Genomic DNA, 22,657 nt, shown 5'->3' with positions numbered 1-22,657 from the left:
ACTGACGAATGTATGAATACTTTGGAACAATTTTACACTGTTCAAATGCCTTTCTGAGGTGAACGTCTCGTTACAATTCTGTACGTAATGTCTTCTGTAGAAATTCATGGGTTTTACGCCGTGTTCACAACAAACTTCAACTTCACACACTGTCTCATGCAGTGTACTAAAGTGACTGCGACGACTCGTAAAGCCTGGGCTCTACATAAATCATAGAACTGGTGTCCCTCACGTGTGATACATTGGAAGAATTCGGTACAATTCGTGGAGCTGCCTTCCGAACGCACACTTGAGAAAAAGCGAAACAGCAGAAGTGCACCAAGAACGTTGCTAAATTTAGAGGACATGGCGAAAGAAAAAGTACTTACAGAACTACATTACGAAGACTAACAGTTAGTTATTCAAATTAAAGGATAACAGTAATAATGGCAAAAATGTAAAACAACAACAATAACAACAAAAATAAACAAAACAAAACTTAACGGCAATCCGACAACACTATACTCTCAGGAGATGTTCTCCGTATAGTGCGAGAGATGACACTGGCAAAATTTAATGGATTGGAGTTAACGACCGGGAAACACCCTCGCGTTCTATTGAGTGGTGAAATTGATGTATCTAGGTCAAGCTTCACGACTCCTTGCGATCACTATAATTGAGGGAGTTGCTAAGGTTTTCCTCTGACAGATTTATCCCCCTGGAGAAGAGAATTTTCATCAGTGGCAGAGACAACATTTTCCCCACTAGATTTTTTTTTCAAATAGTCATGAAGATACAATCAGAAAATAACTTTTATATTGCAGCCAAGCTAATAAAACGTACGGCCACCGCACAAAACTTTCTCGCTCTAATTCGTTAGCCAAGCTAATAAAACATACGGCCAGCGCACAAAACTTTCTCGTTTTAATTCGTTAGCCAAGCTAATAAAACGTACGGCCACCGCACAAAACTTTCTCGCTTTAATTCGTTAGCCAAGCTAATAAAATGTACGGCCACCGCGCAAAACTTTCTCGCTTTAATTCGTTAGCCAAGCTAATAAAACGTACGGCCACCGCACAAAACTTTCTCGCTTTAATTCGTTAGCCAAGCTAATAAAACGTACGGCCACCGCACAAAACTTTCTCGCTTTAATTCGTTAGCCAAGCTAATAAAATGCACGGCCACCGCACAAAACTTTCTTGCTCTAATTCATTAAACTAAATCATGTTGTGCTATATATAGATTTTCATCTCCTCAACTTGGAGTCTTGTGTAGAGAATAACATTTATCGTCCTAGGCAACGATGCTCGAGTGATAAGCAGCTTGTGATTGTGCTCCTGAAATTATGTTATTTAAGTGGGTTTCCAGCAAAGTGTGTGCATGAAATGTGGCATATTACAACCACGTAAGTACTAATATTAAATAGAATAATAAGTATTCAGTATCTATACAAAATTAACTAAAATAATGCAATTAACTCGTGTCTGGAATTCGCGAGGAATGTAAACAAACAAACGACAGTCGAAATCAGCGTTGCAAACCCCAAGTTAAGAATTATTGGAGCACAATCGAGAAATCGAAACTATCGTAGTTTTATAAAAATGAGTGTCTGTGGAAAATGTACAAAATCCGTCTCCAGGTTGGACAAAGATATGAAAGTGAGGTGTACTTCCTGTAATAATCTGTTTCATTCTAAATGCTCAAATTTGAAAGAGGATGATGTTAAATCAATACGTAATTCTGATAATCCGTGGCGATGTGATACATGTGTAAATATTCGGAGGAAAAGTGGTGGTGTTGATTCTTCTGCATCGCCCAAAAATTCATGTCCTACATTATTAGAGGTGTATCAACTTTTATTGTCAATACAGGAGGAAATTAAGACAATAAAAAAGGAGAATAAGACAGTGGAAGTGGAACTCGGAAAATCGATTGAATTTATTCATGAGAAAATAGAAGAAAATAACAACATGCTAAGACAATACAATAGTGACCTTAAAAAGTGTGTTGAGCAAGTAGAACAAGTGAAAAGTGAAACTGTTAATTTAGTTAAGCAACTTGATGTGCTGGAGTCAAGAATTGAGGAGTTGGACCAATATGGTCGTAGGAATACACTGAAAGTGCATGGTATTCCAGTTGCGAATAACGAAAATGTTACCCAAATAATAAAAGATGTAGGTAATGCGCTTGATTGTAAGTTGGACACTTCTATGATAGATACTTGTCATAGATTAAGTTCTACAGCAGGTAACTCCATTCCAGGCATAATTGTAAAGTTTGTGCGGAGACAAGATAGGGACGCATTCCTTCAAAAACGAAAGGTAAAACGTAATATTTCCTGTCGTGATATTGGATTGAAGGTTAATAAGACTATCTATGTCAATCCGAACCTTACTAGTTACAGGCGAAACTTGTTCAAGGAAGCAAGGAAGGTGAAGCTTGAAAATAATTATGAGTTTGTGTGGATAGACTGGGCTTGTAAGATTAAGCTTAGAAAATCAGCCAATGACAGACGCGTATATACATTAAATTCGATGGCAGATATACAAGCTCTCTCGCATAAGTAGACATGTTTAGTGAGTATGATTTATCTGTTTATTATCAAAATATGCGTAGTATTAATAACAAATCATGTGACTTGTATTTGAGAGTCTTGGCGGAGAATTATGATTTAATAGCTATTACAGAAACTTGGCTTACCAGTAATGTTTATGACAATGAAATATTAGATAACAGATATATAATCTATAGACAGGATAGGTTGGGGACTAGAGGAGGAGGTGTAATCTTAGCCATTAAAGACAAATATGATAGTTATTCTATTGATACTAGTATCGATGGCATTCAAATTGTTTGTACACGAATTGTAATACGAGCTGTTAGGATAATGGTTGTGCTTTATATACCTCCTGGTACAAGTATTGATATTTATCGAGAGTTGTATTCAAAAATAGAGTATTTATTTGTCAAATATAATGATAAATTATTAATTATAGGTGACTTTAACATACCATCACTTATCGGTGCTGCAACAAATTGGAATGCAAATGATATTTTCATCACAGAAATTAATAATTTTATATCATTGTTAGGATTAACGAATGTGAATAATGTCTTAAATGTTAATCACAGAACACTTGATTTGGTTTTATGCGGCCGTGATGATGTAATTAAAGTCGAGTTATGTACCTCACCTCTGGTATCAGTTGACGTACATCACCCACCGTTGGTATTTAATATTCCATGTAATTATAAGGATACCCGAAAGAGATGTGACGTCTCTTCTTATTATAATTATCGTAAGGCAGATTTTTGTGGTATCTATAGAGACTTAAAGAATGAAACATGGAATGACTTAAGAAACGTTCGGAATATAAATGACGCTTTAGATATTTTCTATGATACAGTACATAAAATTATTGAAGCACACGTACCCAAGTTTAACAATAGAAATAGAAGAAAATTTCCACATTGGTTCGATAATGAAATAATTAATGTTCTAAAAAGAAAAGAGTATCATAGGAGACGCCGAAAAACTTCAAATTATCATGACGAACAATATAATGAATTTCGTAGCCATTCGAAAAAATTGATAAAAACTGCGTATAATAACTACATTAAATCTTATGAAGAAATAATCAAACACGACCCTTAAAAATTTTGGAATTTATTGAATAGTAAAAGAAAAAGAAAATCTAATATTTCTGTAATGCAATACAGGGATGATTCATTAAATTCACCTCAAGAAATTGCAAATGGATTCGCTAAGTATTTTGGCAGTGTTTATGATCCTAGTCCACCTACATATACTCTGAATGAAAATTATGAATCAGTTATAAGAATATTCGGACCCAAGAGGAACGGGAATGGGGAATGGCGGAAACTTCATAACAAGGAACTACATAATTTATATGGTTTACCCAACATTGTTAGGGTCGTCAAGTCTAGGAGGCTTAGATGGGCGGGTCATGTAGCTAGAATGGAAGAAAGTAGAGACGCTTTCAAAGTCTTGACTGGAAGACCAATCGGAAAACGACCATTAGGAAGACCTAGGCGCAGATGGGAGGACAATATTAAGATGGATCTCGCAGAGATTGGAATACAGAGTAGAAACTGGATGCAGTTAGCTAAGGATAGAAGTCAGCGGAGAGCTTTTGTGAACGCGGCATTGAACCTCCGGGTTCCATAGGCCATAGAGTTAGTTAGTTAGTTATAAGCTATAGTTTAGCAGTAACACATATTTCTAAAAATAAAATTCACCAATCAATAAAGCAATTAAAATCTAGCAGAAGTAGTGGCCCAGATGAACTTCCCACATATTTATTTAAAGGTTGTGCTGAACCTTTATTAGTTCCACTGAAAGAAAACGAAAAAAAAAAAAAATAATAATAATAATAAAGTGCAATGTACTGGAGAGAAGTCGCTAAAATTAATTTTCTTTGAACGAGGACGATTACGAAACATCACCTACTGATTGAAATCCGGATTATTTTCCAATAAAGTAAATTCCAATAAACTTTCTTGTTATTGTTGATTATTCCATGTCGGACTCCCGAAGAAAACTCATCTAAACAACTTATTGACCGTGCCAATAGCGACTACTCTCAATCATGACTCCGTTTTCTTTCATTTAGAAATAGAAAAGAAATAGAAGAAAGTAGAAGGGTAAAAGAAGGAGGTAGGAAAAGAAGAAAGAAAAGAAATAGGGTATTTTAATAAAACAGATTACTGGATAATTCCGGAAATATAGTAAAAGGTCGGGAAAGTCGTTGAAAGATGAATCATTCTAAATGTTATTAACGACTAATCAATTTTGGAATGCTTCGGAATAGACACATGTTCCCTCATACCACCCAGACCTAGCTCCAGGCACCACGACCGTGGGATTGCCCAGACCTAGACCTGGAAACGAGAAAGGTGAAATCATTCTTTGTACTGTTATTCCGACCGGTGATTGATAACCATCCAGCCTCTGAACTCTGTTCCCTAGGATCGACCACACATATGAATTAGCCAAGAGAAAAAAAATAATCAGACTTATAAACTCAATATGAATTTATGTATCGCATCAATAAGAATTTCAACTTCCTGGAAGAAAGATGTCGTATTTGGGCTCATCCTGCTATTTTTGTTTCACTCCTAGAGCCGATTTAAACCATTAGTAGCGGTCCTTCATGACCTAGGTTATTTACCTTAACACATATATTAAAACACGACACATATATTATAGATGTTAATACAACAAATGATATCACTAAAATTACTTATATTAAATCTATCATGCATTCACACGCTCACTCACTCAGGACAGTGTATATATGGTTAAAGGAAACCAACTAACTACAAAAATACAAATAATTTATTACATCCATAGTGAAAAGAAAAGATAATTACAAAGAAAATCTTAAAAGCACAAGTTCTTGGTTATATATTAATAGAATACATAGAGTTATGTTCTAGTAAATTTGTATATATTCAATCATCTTGACAAATAAAAAAAAAATAATTACATGTATTATATCTTAGGCATGCTAAAGCAAAATTATGATTTGCGACATACGCAGACACTTATTTCACTTTTTTAAAAAAAATTGGACAAAGAGGAAAGAAAGAAAAAAAAAACTTTTAGGTGCATTAAAACTTGTATGAGTCTCTACCTCACATTGAGAAATGAAATATCAATAATTTTGAGCGTTCAAATCACAAATCACGCACTACTCGTAGTGTCCAGAACATTTCGCTCCATTTAACTTAGTTTGTGTATATATATATATATATATATATCTATATATGTATATATATAAACTATTGGTTTACAAAAAACCAATCATCGACTATATTTAGTTTGTAACTCTTCGCAGTTTATATCTGCACTCGCACACTGCGATGTTTATACCCATTCAGGAATTTTGAAAATCACTTTCGCCAGAGGATGTTTCTCCTCTTAGACAGTCCATTCACGAATTTATTAACTGAGTAATTTCAAGTTACTTATTTGTTCAACACTGGGACACGTCATGAGACCTTTCCTTTAGATCACTTTTGGATATATGTATACATGGTTCGGATTTAAAAAAAAAAAAAAACAATCTTCCACAGGTGTACAGAGTATAAAGGTTCAAATTGAGGATAAAAAAAAAACTGGTCAAGTCACAGGATACATATGAAGGTGAGAAGGATTCACGGTGCACTTTCCACAATGGTTTTAGGTTAGTTGTTCAGGGATAATATTCGTTATGATGTGGGTTACGTTTAGACCTGCCGTTACTTTTCAATACATGCCATTACATAATTACAGAGGTTATCATGTACATCAATTCAGAAGAAAAGGAAAATTACTTGAGTGCACGGCGGTATTCTTGACAAAATCTACATTCTTAAATTCGTCGTAGAACTCACTGGTAAACTATAGCAACCAATACACGTTTAGGGGGACAGACACGAGCGCTCTTACATATATTCATAATACATTTAATATCATACTTTTACTTTAAAATCATATTCACATACTACTTACATATACATTTCGACGTATTCATTTCTCTCTCTCTATATATATATATATTTATTATAAATGCGCACACATTTAAATTAATCACCCCAGCAATAATTTTTGAAAAGGTTGCAAGTATAAGAAAACAAATGACTTCCGACATTACATATGAAAAAGAAAATTGATTTTTACTTGATACCGCGCATCTATAAATTTTTCACTCTTATATAATCAATTCGTGTTTAAATCATGAAGGAAAAAAAAACTTTGGAAGGCAGGCACGTAACACAGAGCATTCCTAAAGATATAACTAGATAAACCAAAGTACAATTTCTGGGCCCAGGTCAACTACAAGGTAAACAAAAACCAAAACGGAAGGAAAGTGACCAATGGATTAAAAAATAACTTAAGAGGACGACGGTGACAGAACGTAATCGAAGTGTCGTCAACTACGAAGTCTTTGTTCATTTCGGCGATAGGTCAAAATGTGATGGAGGACCCAATCACTATCTACTCTATCCATGAATTGTGTCTTGCAATGTCTCAGCCGGTAATTTCAGATCAGAGTTGTACGTTAAATAAATTGTAAGCGACAAGTTCAAAATCGGGGGGGGGAAGGTTGAAAATTAAAAAAAAATCTCGAAGTAAGAAGGAAGAAAGAGACAAGAGAGAGAAAGCGGCGCCAACGAAAGGAGAAAGATTAAAGTACTACTCACTACACAGAAGAGTGATCGAATTTAAATATATAACAACTCATAGCCAAAAATATTCACATATGCCGAAAAAGGGTGGTTTACTTAAATACGTAAACTAAGAGGGAGTCCCTGCTGCCAAGGATGCAAGTTCTGTGTCCATCAGATCCCAATCCCACAAGAATTTGCTTGTAAGATTGAAATCCGATCCCCGTATCCGGCCCAGACCAGCAGGATAAAAGGAGAAGGGGAAGGGACCTGGTGACTGCGTCCCCAATTTTGAAATCTCTAAGTAAGAAAAAAAACATTCGACCCCTGAGAAGAACTAAGGAGGTTCTAGGACAGTAATGAAACTAGAGTAAAAGTATTAGCTACGATATCCCTAACTAATGATTTGCCGAAAATAAAATAAAAATTAAATAAACTGAATTTTGGATCGGTGATTTCAATTACCAAAACATCACCGATAGCTACCCTGCGCAGACACGCCACAGTCTGGGATGTCGCTAATTTCCCTCGTCTAATTAAACTAAGAAAAGAAATGAAAATACTTAAAGGGACTAGGGGTCGACATCCGGGTACGCGATAATAAATTTCAATAATTAATTGTTTTGATTCTGTAACCCTGTCAGAGCTGTCGCCTCCATGAACATTGTAAGCTAGCCCGAGTAGGTAACGTGAAGGAAAAAAAAATCTCACGGAGCAGGATATTCTATTTTAAAACTGACCAGAAAATATAATTCACTACAGCCCTGTTGTATAACTACTATTGTCTTTTCATAATTTATTATTCAATATGTCTAGTCAGCGGTTATATGATGCTACCTATTCTATCAGATGGTATTACTATGGTTGATTATTATTATAACATATAAAACTACAAAGTATTACCATAGTCCGACTATATATCGCCCTCCGGTCCGCGTGATATTATGGTGCAGGGGTCAGAACCTGAGATGTTTGTAGCTACACGTATCTATTCAATATCTATATATCAACACGCGGCGAAGTATTCACTGGGCTACTATATATTTAACTATATGGGTGTCCTATATTCTATATTCATTTACTACAATATTCATACACTTTATATTCATATTCACATTAATATTCATTTGCCACGACGCTATATTCTACAAACACCCTGTTTCTTCTATCTACGCCCAGCCTATATACACATTTCATCATAACACTTTAAAATCTATAATGACTACAAACATTTCCCATTCCGATCACCGCACGACAACCTCACTCGAACTCAAGACTTTCACCACACACACACAAAACTATGTAATACCTGGTAGCTTTATTAAGAACGGAAAAAAAATCCTACGTATGTTCACTGAAAATAGAATTATCCGCGATAATATTTAATGTTTGCGAAATTTCTGCAGCAACAATGAAATTCTGCAGCCACGAAGAAAACACGAACATTTAATATAATTTCAAAGCGAAGAACTAGCATCATATCGCCCGACTTCTGTTAAAAATTTACGTATTGTTTATTTATTTAAATATTTCGATTTCTAGACTAGGCAGAATGTTGAAATTTTCAGAATATATTAATTTTGGGTCACTTGACCTAACTGTACATTCATATGGGCTGTGAATTATACCTTCTAGGTTTTATTTCGGAAAGAAAGGTTAATTTCATGAAAACTAAATCACTAAGTACCTCGACAGAAGAATGACGGTTAGTACTGACTTTCGACACTAGAGGCTAGCGATGATATAATCAACCCTTGAACAACTGAATGTGACCTTGTACACGGAATTATTATACTATATTACGTTCACTATTAAATATTGTGTATGAGTTCACGTAATGACGGAATAATGGAAATTTATCGCATAGTAAATACTACACTGTCCCTATTCCATAATTTCACACACTCTTACATCACTTAACTACAATTGCTAATGATACTACATTACAAACACATACATGCCACGTCCATACTACACACTACATTAATACATGTTATACTAATAAATATACACAAAAAACATTCATATTTTACTATGTTAAATCGGCTCTATGAAAGGTAACGAAAGGAAAGAAATGAACAGGGCCAACTGGCCCTTATATTCACCGGTTCACATTCTTTAAACTGTTTAGTCAATGCCCCGAGGGGACATATCAAAGTATTAGCTAACAATAGGACCCCTGCCCTGAAGGGGCAGAAACCCGGAAACAAACTACATGTTCAACTCATCCCGCTGGAAGCCGTACTCCCAATTTGGGAGTCTGATAGGAGCCCTTACTGTAAATTTACACGTGCATTATTCTACCTATCTTAACTACAACGAAATTAAATACCGCCATATATGAAAAAAAAATCACTCGCTACCTACATAAACAAATCTATATATGGACAGGTCTTATAACCCTCAAGTAGCAGGAAAATTGGAGGTGAAAATATCAGGGGAAACACTAATCTTCAGAACCGGTTTTAGGAGAGAAAAACGGAAATCACACTACTTCTGAATCCTGTCCATAGCGATCAGTAGATGAAGTCATGGCGTCACTAAATTGCACTTCTTATTTCAGCTTTTTTAGTCCAGTTTTTTACTATGAATTTAACAAATTTATGGCTCCTTAGCTTCCTGCTTGGTAGTTATTCAACTATTATATTATTTTACCTTTTACTGCAGCTTTCCTAGCTCCCTTTTTGACTTTTTTGAGCTGGGACGATCTTAGTCCGGCGTCTTCAGTGAAAATCTTGGCATGGAAAGGAATAATTGCGCCCTAATATCATAGCGTGGGTTTATCAGCCAATCAAAACTAAGCATTTTGGCGGTGGGGCTTTGAAACGAATAAAATTTGGTAAAATCTGGATTAAACTAGATTTTAGAAGGACCTAGGTATCTAAAAGAGAGGTGAAGGGTGGTCCTGAAAATTCTGTCGAATTTTAGATTGGTTATTTGATCTGGAAAGTTCCGTCCAATAGTGGATCTATATTTTCGGATAGCACTGACACCGTAAGAATTGTAATAATCCATTTACACATCCATATACAAGACTTATAACTAATTTAAAATATAAATAAAGATATTGATTCCCAAAACTATAATCCGTAATGAATTTTTTTTTCAGTTTCCCATGTTAATTTGAAATAGAATAACGAACAAAATTACGAATTATATGAACAGCCAGAAATTTTTTGTTAAACGTCAAGTACAGTCGGTGCAAAAAATTTCGGGCACCCTCCTATTAAAAACATAATCTCATTAGACTGTAATGGCACATTACAGTTCCCCGGCGTCGTTAAAAAAAAAAATTGTTTGAATAACAAAATTTTGTTGAATAGAATTAACATGTATTAATACTAATAAGCTAACTACTCACTCATACTCTCATGCACTCAAATGAGACAGTGTAACATTCACTTTGGGTATTGAGATAGAAGTTCCCGTTTTTTGTCCTCGGTACAGTTGAAAAGCTTAAGATTTTGGAAATTGTGAGTTCACCTTTTAGGTAGCAGGAAAACACAAGGTAACCAGTTCGCAATGTTCCCATCAAACGTGGGAAAACGTTCAATATCCCTCAGCGAAACCTTGGAACCCATACTAACATAAGCAGATAGTTACTGGGAATTAACATATTATCCTGCACAATCGGAGTCGTCACCGGATTTACCACCGACGACGTCGTAGCGGTGTTATAATTACCCATGTAATTAAAAGGGATTCTGTTGGTCGTATTGAATATGTTGGGCTCCATCCCCGGACCAATCGCACCCGTGAACAACGACTCAGAATGGTATCCATCTCCTCTTCCGGCAACACGCTATGTGATTGTATACCTCCATGTAAGGAGGGAGCACTCACGCTAGTGACCGTAGTCGTCACAACACTCGACTGATTCGGCACACTATTGGAATTAAACCATGACTTTGGTTCTGACTGATGCATGGGGTAGTGCGTCGCAATATCCCGTGCATCAACTGACGTTAAATTTTCTTTTCCTGCGCCACGGGTAGTTGTTATAGCAGGTAATATTTCTGAGGAATCGTTACCGGGGAAAGGATAGGTTACCTCTGATTTTTCGCGACTAGGTTTCGTTATTTCTTTTTGAATCTTTACTATTTCGTTCTGAATTTTCGAGATTTTTTGGTCAGTTACTTCCAGTTTGGTTTCCAATGATAAGTCTGACAAGGTTGACTTTAAACTATCAATTTCGGCCTGCTGTGTTTCTAATTTATTGTTGATTTTATGCAATTTGGTATCCATTTGTTCAATTTCAGAATTTACATGATCTAATTTATCCTCAGTCTCCTGCTGAAGCTGCTTTAGAGATTGCTGAGCCTCGCATCTGACCAAATCAATTTCAGTAGACGTTTGCTCTCTCAATGTAGTTATTGAGGAAGCAAAGTCCGAACATATGTTGTCGATTTTCTGGGTTAGTACCTCGAATCGAGATTCGGTTTCTCGTTTCGAGGTATCAAATTTCTCATTTATTTCACGTCTCATCTTCAGACTATTTTCATTTATTTCGCGTCTCATCTCCCGGCTATTTTTATCTATTTTCTCATCTATTTTTTGTAGCATTTGTTGCAATGAAAGGAGAAGAGCGTCATTATTAGATGACACAGTCTTCCTTTGCTCTTCTTTGGTTTTATCACCAATTGAATCCCCATTTCTTTCATCATCATCGAGGTCAGATATATCCACTGGAGATATTTGGCCTCGGTTCTTCGGGGTACTATACCCTCGCTCACCGTCCGAATCGGGATGTTCATTTTCTTTTTCAGAGGATAAACTCATGGGTTCACGCGACTGGTGGAGCTTCCCCTCACATTCTTTGCAGTATTTAACTATTTCACCAGCCCGGACCTTTTCTGCATTTTCAGCAGTATCCTCTAAATTAATACAACTGAAATGGATCCATTTCAGCCCACATTCGTAACACCTCACTAGCCTACGAGAGACGCGAGCTCTTTTCTCACTACTTTCTAAAGTACATTGTGTACATGAGACTTCCGCGTTCTCGTGTGATACTACTTCCCTATTGGTTGCCATAGTTTCCATATAAAAAGACACAATATAAACACATGCAATTATATCCTTATAAACTAACAATACTTATTAATCAGGTACTATTCATAAATTAAGGGACTCCTATCTAATTCCCTCCTTGGGTCAACTTCCAGCATTTTCAAATTTTAGAAGTCACTTTAGCAAATTCCTTCATTTCCCCCTTTCTACAGAGAGAGACAAAGATAGCAGAACAGCCAATGACTATAATTATTTAATCTCACTGTAACTTTTTAATTATGCACCTTTTGTGGCCAAGTCAATATGTGCTCGATCCTAAACAGTGTTTAATAAATAATTTCAGATTCGTTACCAGGGAAAACAATTGTTTCCATGGTAACTGTCCTGTCACGGTCGCCAATATTGAAAGAAAACGAAAAAATAATAATAATAATAATAAAGTGCAATGTACTGGAGAGAAGTCGCTAAAATTAATTTTCTTTGAACGAGGACGATTACGAAACATCACCTACTGATTGAAATCCGGATTATTTTCCAATAAAGTAAATTCCAATAAACTTTCTTGTTATTGTTGATTATTCCATGTCGGACTCCCGAAGAAAACTCATCTAAACAACTTATTGACCGTGCCAATAGCGACTACTCTCAATCATGACTCCGTTTTCTTTCATTTAGAAATAGAAAAGAAATAGAAGAAAGTAGAAGGGTAAAAGAAGGAGGTAGGAGAAGAAGAAAGAAAAGAAATAGGGTATTTTAATAAAACAGATTACTGGATAATTCCGGAAATATAGTAAAAGGTCGGGAAAGTCGTTGAAAGATGAATCATTCTAAATGTTATTAACGACTAATCAATTTTGGAATGCTTCGGAATAGACACATGTTCCCTCATACCACCCAGACCTAGCTCCAGGCACCACGACCGTGGGATTGCCCAGACCTAGACCTGGAAACGAGAAAGGTGAAATCATTCTTTGTACTGTTATTCCGACCGGTGATTGATAACCATCCAGCCTCTGAACTCTGTTCCCTAGGATCGACCACACATATGAATTAGCCAAGAGAAAAAAAATAATCAGACTTATAAACTCAATATGAATTTATGTATCGCATCAATAAGAATTTCAACTTCCTGGAAGAAAGATGTCGTATTTGGGCTCATCCTGCTATTTTTGTTTCACTCCTAGAGCCGATTTAAACCATTAGTAGCGGTCCTTCATGACCTAGGTTATTTACCTTAACACATATATTAAAACACGACACATATATTATAGATGTTAATACAACAAATGATATCACTAAAATTACTTATATTAAATCTATCATGCATTCACACGCTCACTCACTCAGGACAGTGTATATATGGTTAAAGGAAACCAACTAACTACAAAAATACAAATAATTTATTACATCCATAGTGAAAAGAAAAGATAATTACAAAGAAAATCTTAAAAGCACAAGTTCTTGGTTATATATTAATAGAATACATAGAGTTATGTTCTAGTAAATTTGTATATATTCAATCATCTTGACAAATAAAAAAAAATAATTACATGTATTATATCTTAGGCATGCTAAAGCAAAATTATGATTTGCGACATACGCAAAGAGACACTTATTTCACTTTTTTTTAAAAAATTGGACAAAGAGGAAAGAAAGAAAAAAAAACTTTTAGGTGCATTAAAACTTGTATGAGTCTCTACCTCACATTGAGAAATGAAATATCAATAATTTTGAGCGTTCAAATCACAAATCACGCACTACTCGTAGTGTCCAGAACATTTCGCTCCATTTAACTTAGTTTGTGTATATATATATATATATATATATATATATATATATATATATATATATATATATATATATATATATATAAACTATTGGTTTACAAAAAACCAATCATCGACTATATTTAGTTTGTAACTCTTCGCAGTTTATATCTGCACTCGCACACTGCAATGTTTATACCCATTCAGGAATTTTGAAAATCACTTTCGCCAGAGGATGTTTCTCCTCTTAGACAGTCCATTCACGAATTTATTAACTGAGTAATTTCAAGTTACTTATTTGTTCAACACTGGGACACGTCATGAGACCTTTCCTTTAGATCACTTTTGGATATGTGTATACATGGTTCGGATTTAAAAAAAAAAAACAATCTTCCACAGGTGTACAGAGTATAAAGGTTCAAATTGAGGATAAAAAAAAACTGGTCAAGTCACAGGATACATATGAAGGTGAGAAGGATTCACGGTGCACTTTCCACAATGGTTTTAGGTTAGTTGTTCAGGGATAATATTCGTTATGATGTGGGTTACGTTTAGACCTGCCGTTACTTTTCAATACATGCCATTACATAATTACAGAGGTTATCATGTACATCAATTCAGAAGAAAAGGAAAATTACTTGAGTGCACGGCGGTATTCTTGACAAAATCTACATTCTTAAATTCGTCGTAGAACTCACTGGTAAACTATAGCAACCAATACACGTTTAGGGGGACAGACACGAGCGCTCTTACATATATTCATAATACATTTAATATCATACTTTTACTTATTCACATACTACTTACATATACATTTCGACGTATTCATTTCTCTCTCTCTCTCTCTCTCTCTCTCTCTCTCTCTCTCTATATATATATATATATATATATATATATATATATATATATATATATATATATATATATATTATAAATGCGCACACATTTAAATTAATCACCCCAGCAATAATTTTTGAAAAGGTTGCAAGTATAAGAAAACAAATGACTTCCGACATTACATATGAAAAAGAAAATTGATTTTTACTTGATACCGCGAATCTATAAATTTTTCACTCTTATATAATCAATTCGTGTTTAAATCATGAAGGAAAAAAAAAACTTTGGAAGGCAGGCACGTAACACAGAGCATTCCTAAAGATATAACTAGATAAACCAAAGTACAATTTCTGGGCCCAGGTCAACTACAAGGTAAACAAAAACCAAAACGGAAGGAAAGTGACCAATGGATTAAAAAATAACTTAAGAGGACGACGGTGACAGAACGTAATCGAAGTGTCGTCAACTACGAAGTCTTTGTTCATTTCGGCGATAGGTCAAAATGTGATGGAGGACCCAATCACTATCTACTCTATCCATGAATTGTGTCTTGCAATGTCTCAGCCGGTAATTTCAGATCAGAGTTGTACGTTAAATAAATTGTAAGCGACAAGTTCAAAATCGGGGGGGAGGTTGAAAATTAAAAAAAAATCTCGAAGTAAGAAGGAAGAAAGAGACAAGAGAGAGAAAGCGGCGCCAACGAAAGGAGAAAGATTAAAGTACTACTCACTACACAGAAGAGTGATCGAATTTAAATATATAACAACTCATAGCCAAAAATATTCACATATGCCGAAAAAGGGTGGTTTACTTAAATACGTAAACTAAGAGGGAGTCCCTGCTGCCAAGGATGCAAGTTCTGTGTCCATCAGATCCCAATCCCACAAGAATTTGCTTGTAAGATTGAAATCCGATCCCCGTATCCGGCCCAGACCAGCAGGATAAAAGGAGAAGGGGAAGGGACCTGGTGACTGCGTCCCCAATTTTGAAATCTCTAAGTAAGAAAAAAAAACATTCGACCCCTGAGAAGAACTAAGGAGGTTCTAGGACAGTAATGAAACTAGAGTAAAAGTATTAGCTACGATATCCCTAACTAATGATTTGCCGAAAATAAAAAAAAATTAAATAAACTGAATTTTGGATCGGTGATTTCAATTACCAAAACATCACCGATAGCTACCCTGCGCAGACACGCCACAGTCTGGGATGTCGCTAATTTCCCTCGTCTAATTAAACTAAGAAAAGAAATGAAAATACTTAAAGGGACTAGGGGTCGACATCCGGGTACGCGATAATAAATTTCAATAATTAATTGTTTTGATTCTGTAACCCTGTCAGAGCTGTCGCCTCCATGAACATTGTAAGCTAGCCCGAGTAGGTAACGTGAAGGAAAAAAAAATCTCACGGAGCAGGATATTCTATTTTAAAACTGACCAGAAAATATAATTCACTACAGCCCTGTTGTATAACTACTATTGTCTTTTCATAATTTATTATTCAATATGTCTAGTCAGCGGTTATATGATGCTACCTATTCTATCAGATGGTATTACTATGGTTGATTATTATTATAACATATAAAACTACAAAGTATTACCATAGTCCGACTATATATCGCCCTCCGGTCCGCGTGATATTATGGTGCAGGGGTCAGAACCTGAGATGTTTGTAGCTACACGTATCTATTCAATATCTATATATCAACACGCGGCGAAGTATTCACTGGGCTACTATATATTTAACTATATGGGTTTCCTATATTCTATATTCATTTACTACAATATTCATACACTTTATATTCATATTCACATTAATATTCATTTGCCACGACGCTATATTCTACAAACACCCTGTTTCTTCTATCTACGCCCAGCCTATATACACATTTCATCATAACACTTTAAAATCTATAATGACTACAAACATTTCCCATTCCGATCACCGCACGACAACCTCACTCGAACTCAAGACTTTCACCACACACACACAAAACTATGTAATACCTGGTAGCTTTATTAAGAACGGAAAAAAAAATCCTACGTATGTTCACTGAAAATAGAATTATCCGCGATAATATTTAATGTTTGCGAAATTTCTGCAGCAACAATGAAATTCTGCAGCCACGAAGAAAACACGAACATTTAATATAATTTCAAAGCGAAGAACTAGCATCATATCGCCCGACTTCTGTTAAAAATTTACGTATTGTTTATTTATTTAAATATTTCGATTTCTAGACTAGGCAGAATGTTGAAATTTTCAGAATATATTAATTTTGGGTCACTTGACCTAACTGTACATTCATATGGGCTGTGAATTATACCTTCTAGGTTTTATTTCGGAAAGAAAGGTCAATTTCATGAAAACTAAATCACTAAGTACCTCGACAGAAGAATGACGGTTAGTACTGACTTTCGACACTAGAGGCTAGCGATGATATAATCAACCCTTGAACAACTGAATGTGACCTTGTACACGGAATTATTATACTATATTACGTTCACTATTAAATATTGTGTATGAGTTCACGTAATGACGGAATAATGGAAATTTATCGCATAGTAAATACTACACTGTCCCTATTCCATAATTTCACACACTCTTACATCACTTAACTACAATTGCTAATGATACTACATTACAAACACATACATGCCACGTCCATACTACACACTACATTAATACATGTTATACTAATAAATATACACAAAAAACATTCATATTTTACTATGTTAAATCGGCTCTATGAAAGGTAACGAAAGGAAAGAAATGAACAGGGCCAACTGGCCCTTATATTCACCGGTTCACATTCTTTAAACTGTTTAGTCAATGCCCCGAGGGGACATATCAAAGTATTAGCTAACAATAGGACCCCTGCCCTGAAGGGGCAGAAACCCGGAAACAAACTACATGTTCAACTCATCCCGCTGGAAGCCGTACTCCCAATTTGGGAGTATGATAGGAGCCCTTACTGTAAATTTACACGTGCATTATTCTACCTATTTTAACTACAACGAAATTAAATACCGCCATATATGAAAAAAAAATCACTCGCTACCTACATAAACAAATCTATATATGGACAGGTCTTATAACCCTCAAGTAGCAGGAAAATTGGAGGTGAAAATATCAGGGGAAACACTAATCTTCAGAACCGGTTTTAGGAGAGAAAAACGGAAATCACACTACTTCTGAATCCTGTCCATAGCGATCAGTAGATGAAATCATGGCGTCACTAAATTGCACTTCTTATTTCAGCTTTTTTAGTCCAGTTTTTTACTATGAATTTAACAAATTTATGGCTCCTTAGCTTCCTGCTTGGTAGTTATTCAACTATTATATTATTTTACCTTTTACTGCAGCTTTCCTAGCTCCCTTTTTGACTTTTTTGAGCTGGAACGATCTTAGTCCGGCGTCTTCAGTGAAAATCTTGGCATGGAAAGGAATAATTGCGCCCTAATATCATAGCGTGGGTTTATCAGCCAATCAAAACTAAGCATTTTGGCGGTGGGGCTTTGAAACGAATAAAATTTGGTAAAATCTGGATTAAACTAGATTTTAGAAGGACCTAGGTATCTAAAAGAGAGGTGAAGGGTGGTCCTGAAAATTCTGTCGAATTTTAGATTGGTTATTTGATCTGGAAAGTTCCGTCCAATAGTGGATCTATATTTTCGGATAGCACTGACACCGTAAGAATTGTAATAATCCATTTACACATCCATATACAAGACTTATAACTAATTTAAAATATAAATAAAGATATTGATTCCCAAAACTATAATCCGTAATGAATTTTTTTTTTTTCAGTTTCCCATGTTAATTTGAAATAGAATAACGAACAAAATTACGAATTATATGAACAGCCAGAAATTTTTTGTTAAACGTCAAGTACAGTCGGTGCAAAAAATTTCGGGCACCCTCCTATTAAAAACATAATCTCATTAGACTGTAATGGCACATTACCCCACTATGTTTGATATTCAATTTAATTTTGAAAACTCAATCCTTTCCGGATAAATGGAAGCTGAGTAAAATAACACCGATATTAAAAACAGGAAACTCTAAGAATATTGAAAATTATAGACCTATTGCCCTAATTTCAGTCCCTTCAAAAATTTTCGAACAAATTTTATTTAACAGAATTTTCTCGCATGTCAAATCCTATATTTCACCTTTTCAGCATGGTTTTTGCCCAGGACGCTCAACTTTGACCAACTTAACTTCTTTTTCTCAATTTATTGCAAGTTCTATAAATGATGGATATTACGTTGATGTAATTTATACGGATTTTCAAAAAGCATTTGATAAATTAAATCACACGGTTTTAATAAATAAGCTTCTGGCTATGGGATTTTCAACCTCTTTGATAAATATTATGATCTCTTATTTGCGAGGTAGAACATATTTTGTCAATTATAATTTTGTAAAATCTTTTATTTACGTAGCTAATTCAGGTATACCACAAGGTTCAAATTTGGGCCCACTTCTATTTTCCTTATTCATTAATGATTTACCAAATGTTGTAAAATATAGTAATTGTTTATTATACGCCGACGACATGAAAATATTTAAAGCTATAAAAGTGAATAATGATCGACATGAACTACAAAGAGATATTAATAGTTGTCTGCAATGGTGTATCAGAAACAAATTATATTTTAACATAAAAAATGTAATGTTATAACGTTTTCAAATAAAATTAATTGTCCATCTTTTGAGTATAAGATTAATAGTGAAAAGTTAAAAAGAGTATATTCTGTTAATGACTTAGGTGTATTACTAGATCATAAGTTTACACTTAAATGTCACATAAAAAAATTATTGCAGAGTCGTACAGGGCACTAGGGTTTTTAATAAGGAGTACAAGAGACCTATATAATATCCAAGCTTTAAAACACCTCTTTATAGCGATGATTAGAAGTAAGTTGGAATACTGTTGTGCTCTTTTTGGGATCCTATTCACAAATTACAAGCAAATAACATAGAACGAGTCCAATTTAAATTTTTGAAACATCTTTATTTCAAATTGTATCATATATCAGCAACTAAAAATAAGATCTCTTATTCTTCTCTTTTACTTAAATTTGATATGCATTCTCTTTACAGTAGACGTTTCCTTATTCAGCAAACATATTTGTACAAGACAGTAAACTCAGTAACAGATAATTGTAATTTGCTCCAATATATTAATTTCAATATACCAAAACGACCATTGCGTAAGAATTTAATATTTAACATAACGAGATCTCATATTACAATTCACCAGGACTCATTCATAGTTAGAGCTTGTAAGAATTTCAAACAGCTGGTTTCATCAGACCAGCTTGGATCTTGACTTCTCTTATCCTACCGCTATATATTTGCGTATACTCAAAAATAATATTTTGAAACGACATTATGTATGGATTAATTAAATAATTAAGAAATGTTGCCTCTATGACTTATCTCTATGAGTTGAACCTATGCCTGAGACTTTTTTATTTTCCATATTATTCATTTTTTCATATTTTTCATTTTTTTCATATTTTTCATTTTTTCGTATTTTTCATTTTCTTTTAAATTTATACTATTAATATTTTAATTTGTTTTTATTATTTAACTTGTATTTTTCCTTGTTTACATGTATTTTTTTATTTCTTTCAGTATATAGATATATATGTATTTCATATGTAATTATGTACATATGTTCCTCTGTAAATGGAGTTTGGCTCTGTAGAGGACTATTATAAATAAATAAATAAATAAATAAATAAATGCACTTTTGCTCAAATATTATGATTATGTATGGATGTAACTTTTAAAAAATTCCTAATCTTTACGGTATAAAGGTAAAATCAGTTCAAGATCATGAGTCTTAAGAGTATATATTTTTGTTGCAGGAATTTTTCACTCAAAGCGACGCAGAGAAGGCTGAAGGTCTCCCAGTAACTCCTTTTATGGATCGTGAGAAGGTGACCAAACCCTCTTCTCAGTGCAGCTTCATAGGCTACGTCTTACTTCCTTTGTTTGAGGCCCTGGGAGAACTTTTGCCAGAACTACAGGTAAGAAGCTAGAGTTACGCACTACAAGGGACCAGGGGCGGATCCAGGATGGACTTCTGGGGAGGCGGTGGGTTGTAATACTGCTACTTAGAGCCACTTTTAAGAGCTCCAAACTCTGGGATGAGTTTTATTTATATAGAAAAAAGAAAGTTTCCTCTTCTGGGGGGAAAAATCGCCGTGATCCCCCCTGGATCCGCCCCTGAAAGGTACCAATTACCAAACTGATTCCACATATAGGTTGTTTCATTTACTTTCGATCCCTGATTTTCGCTTACAAAAATCAAACTATTGGTCATAATATAATTAAATTTGCTATGTACATACATTAACGTACGACAACCATAGTAATGTCATTAGAAGTGGAATACTCTGTTACTGGTGTACAACAATTGCAACACTGTTGTTAGTTACAGTAGTTTATCAATACCTATCCAGCAATCTTTGACAACGCGTGGTTTTTCGGCTATGGGATATTGAAACATCTAACATTGTACACGAATAGTTCTTAATGTTGAGAAAGTTCGAGAATAGTGCGCTTATGAGGGAACCGTACGGTTGCTTCCATTATTTTCAACACAACAGTGAATACAGAAGTCTGTGGGAGAATTTTTCATATTTTTTCCCCATAAATAAGTAAGATCAGACGTCTGTAATGGCTATTTTCAGTATGATGGACCACTTGCTCGTATCATGTCGGTCACCCAGATCGTCTGATCTTACGTAATCGGATTCGGATTTCTTCCTATATGATATGCTGAAACGAAAGATCTACTGTATCTCAAGAAGCCACAAACTATCGTGGAACTGAAGACAGCATTCGAAATTGACTGTCACTTCTGATATGTTAGTGGTTACTATACTCCGCGTCACCCGAATTGACGTATGGTGTCAGTCAATAATCTCACAATGCGCTGTTACCAGGCCTTCAATGATGAATCTAACCATTCACAATTGTCCACAAATACAAACAAAATCAATTATGAATGATTATATTCCTCCCTGAAGGTTTAATAAAGCGCACTGCGAGCTTATTGGCTGATGCCATATGTCAATTCGGGTGACGCGGAATATAGCAACATACCCGTTCTTAACACGGGGACAATAGAGCCATTTTGGACATAAAGGACTAGATTTGGATTTAAACTGCATCGTAAGTGTCACTATTCACTTCAGCGATCCCGAAAACTATGGATTTGACATTAATATCGGTCGTTTTCTATCATTTATATATATACAGAGTGTTTCATAAAACATAGACAACGTTTGGGAGGTGATTCTTGACACCAAGATAAGACAAAAAGCATAGACTAACCTGGGTGTACAAATGCTTCCTTTTGGAGTTATAGGCTACCGAAAACATAAAAAAAATGAACTTAAAGGGTCCATTTCTCCAAAACTATGGGACCTACCGTAGTCGGATCAAGACTTCACTTAGGAACTAGTTTGTGCCCTATCCAAATACCTAAGTTTCAGAATCCTGCGATGCTTCTACAACAATTTTTATAGAGGTAGTTAGTGAGTACTTCAGATTATATGCCCGTAGCCAAACTCCTTCTATAAAAATTGTTGCGTGAATACCTTAGAATTTTGAAACATGTATTTTTGGATAGTGCACATATTAGCTCCTAAGTGAAGCCTTGACCCGATACGGTAGGTCCCATAGTTTTGGAGCTATGGACCTTTAAAATTAATTTTTTTCATGTTTTCAGCACCCTATAACTTCCAAATGAAGCATTTGTGCACTCAGGTTGGTCTACACTTTTTGTCTTATCTTGGTGTCAGGAATCTCCTCCCAAACGTTGTCGGTATTGTTTTGAAACACCCCATATATATATATATATATATATATAT

The 22,657-nt window shown here is 34.9% G+C and overlaps 1 protein-coding gene across 2 annotated transcripts in view; it reads left to right on the top strand.

Annotated features, from left to right (window-relative positions):
• The window catches only part of LOC145668959 (uncharacterized), a 590,098-nt gene that overhangs the window by 555,398 nt on the left and 12,043 nt on the right, over window positions 1–22,657 (top strand). For both annotated transcript variants that reach the window (XM_081737250.1, XM_081737251.1), the window contains exon 11: window positions 20,645–20,806. In XM_081737250.1, coding sequence (XP_081593376.1) covers window positions 20,645–20,806 — 162 coding nt within the window. The remainder of the gene's footprint in view (window positions 1–20,644; window positions 20,807–22,657) is intronic.

This window comes from Thermobia domestica, chromosome 13 (genome assembly GCF_964235325.1).
Source record: "Thermobia domestica chromosome 13, izTheDome1.hap1.1, whole genome shotgun sequence".
Lineage (NCBI taxonomy): Eukaryota > Metazoa > Arthropoda > Insecta > Zygentoma > Lepismatidae > Thermobia > Thermobia domestica.
This window is presented reverse-complemented; position numbering and strand designations above follow the sequence as displayed.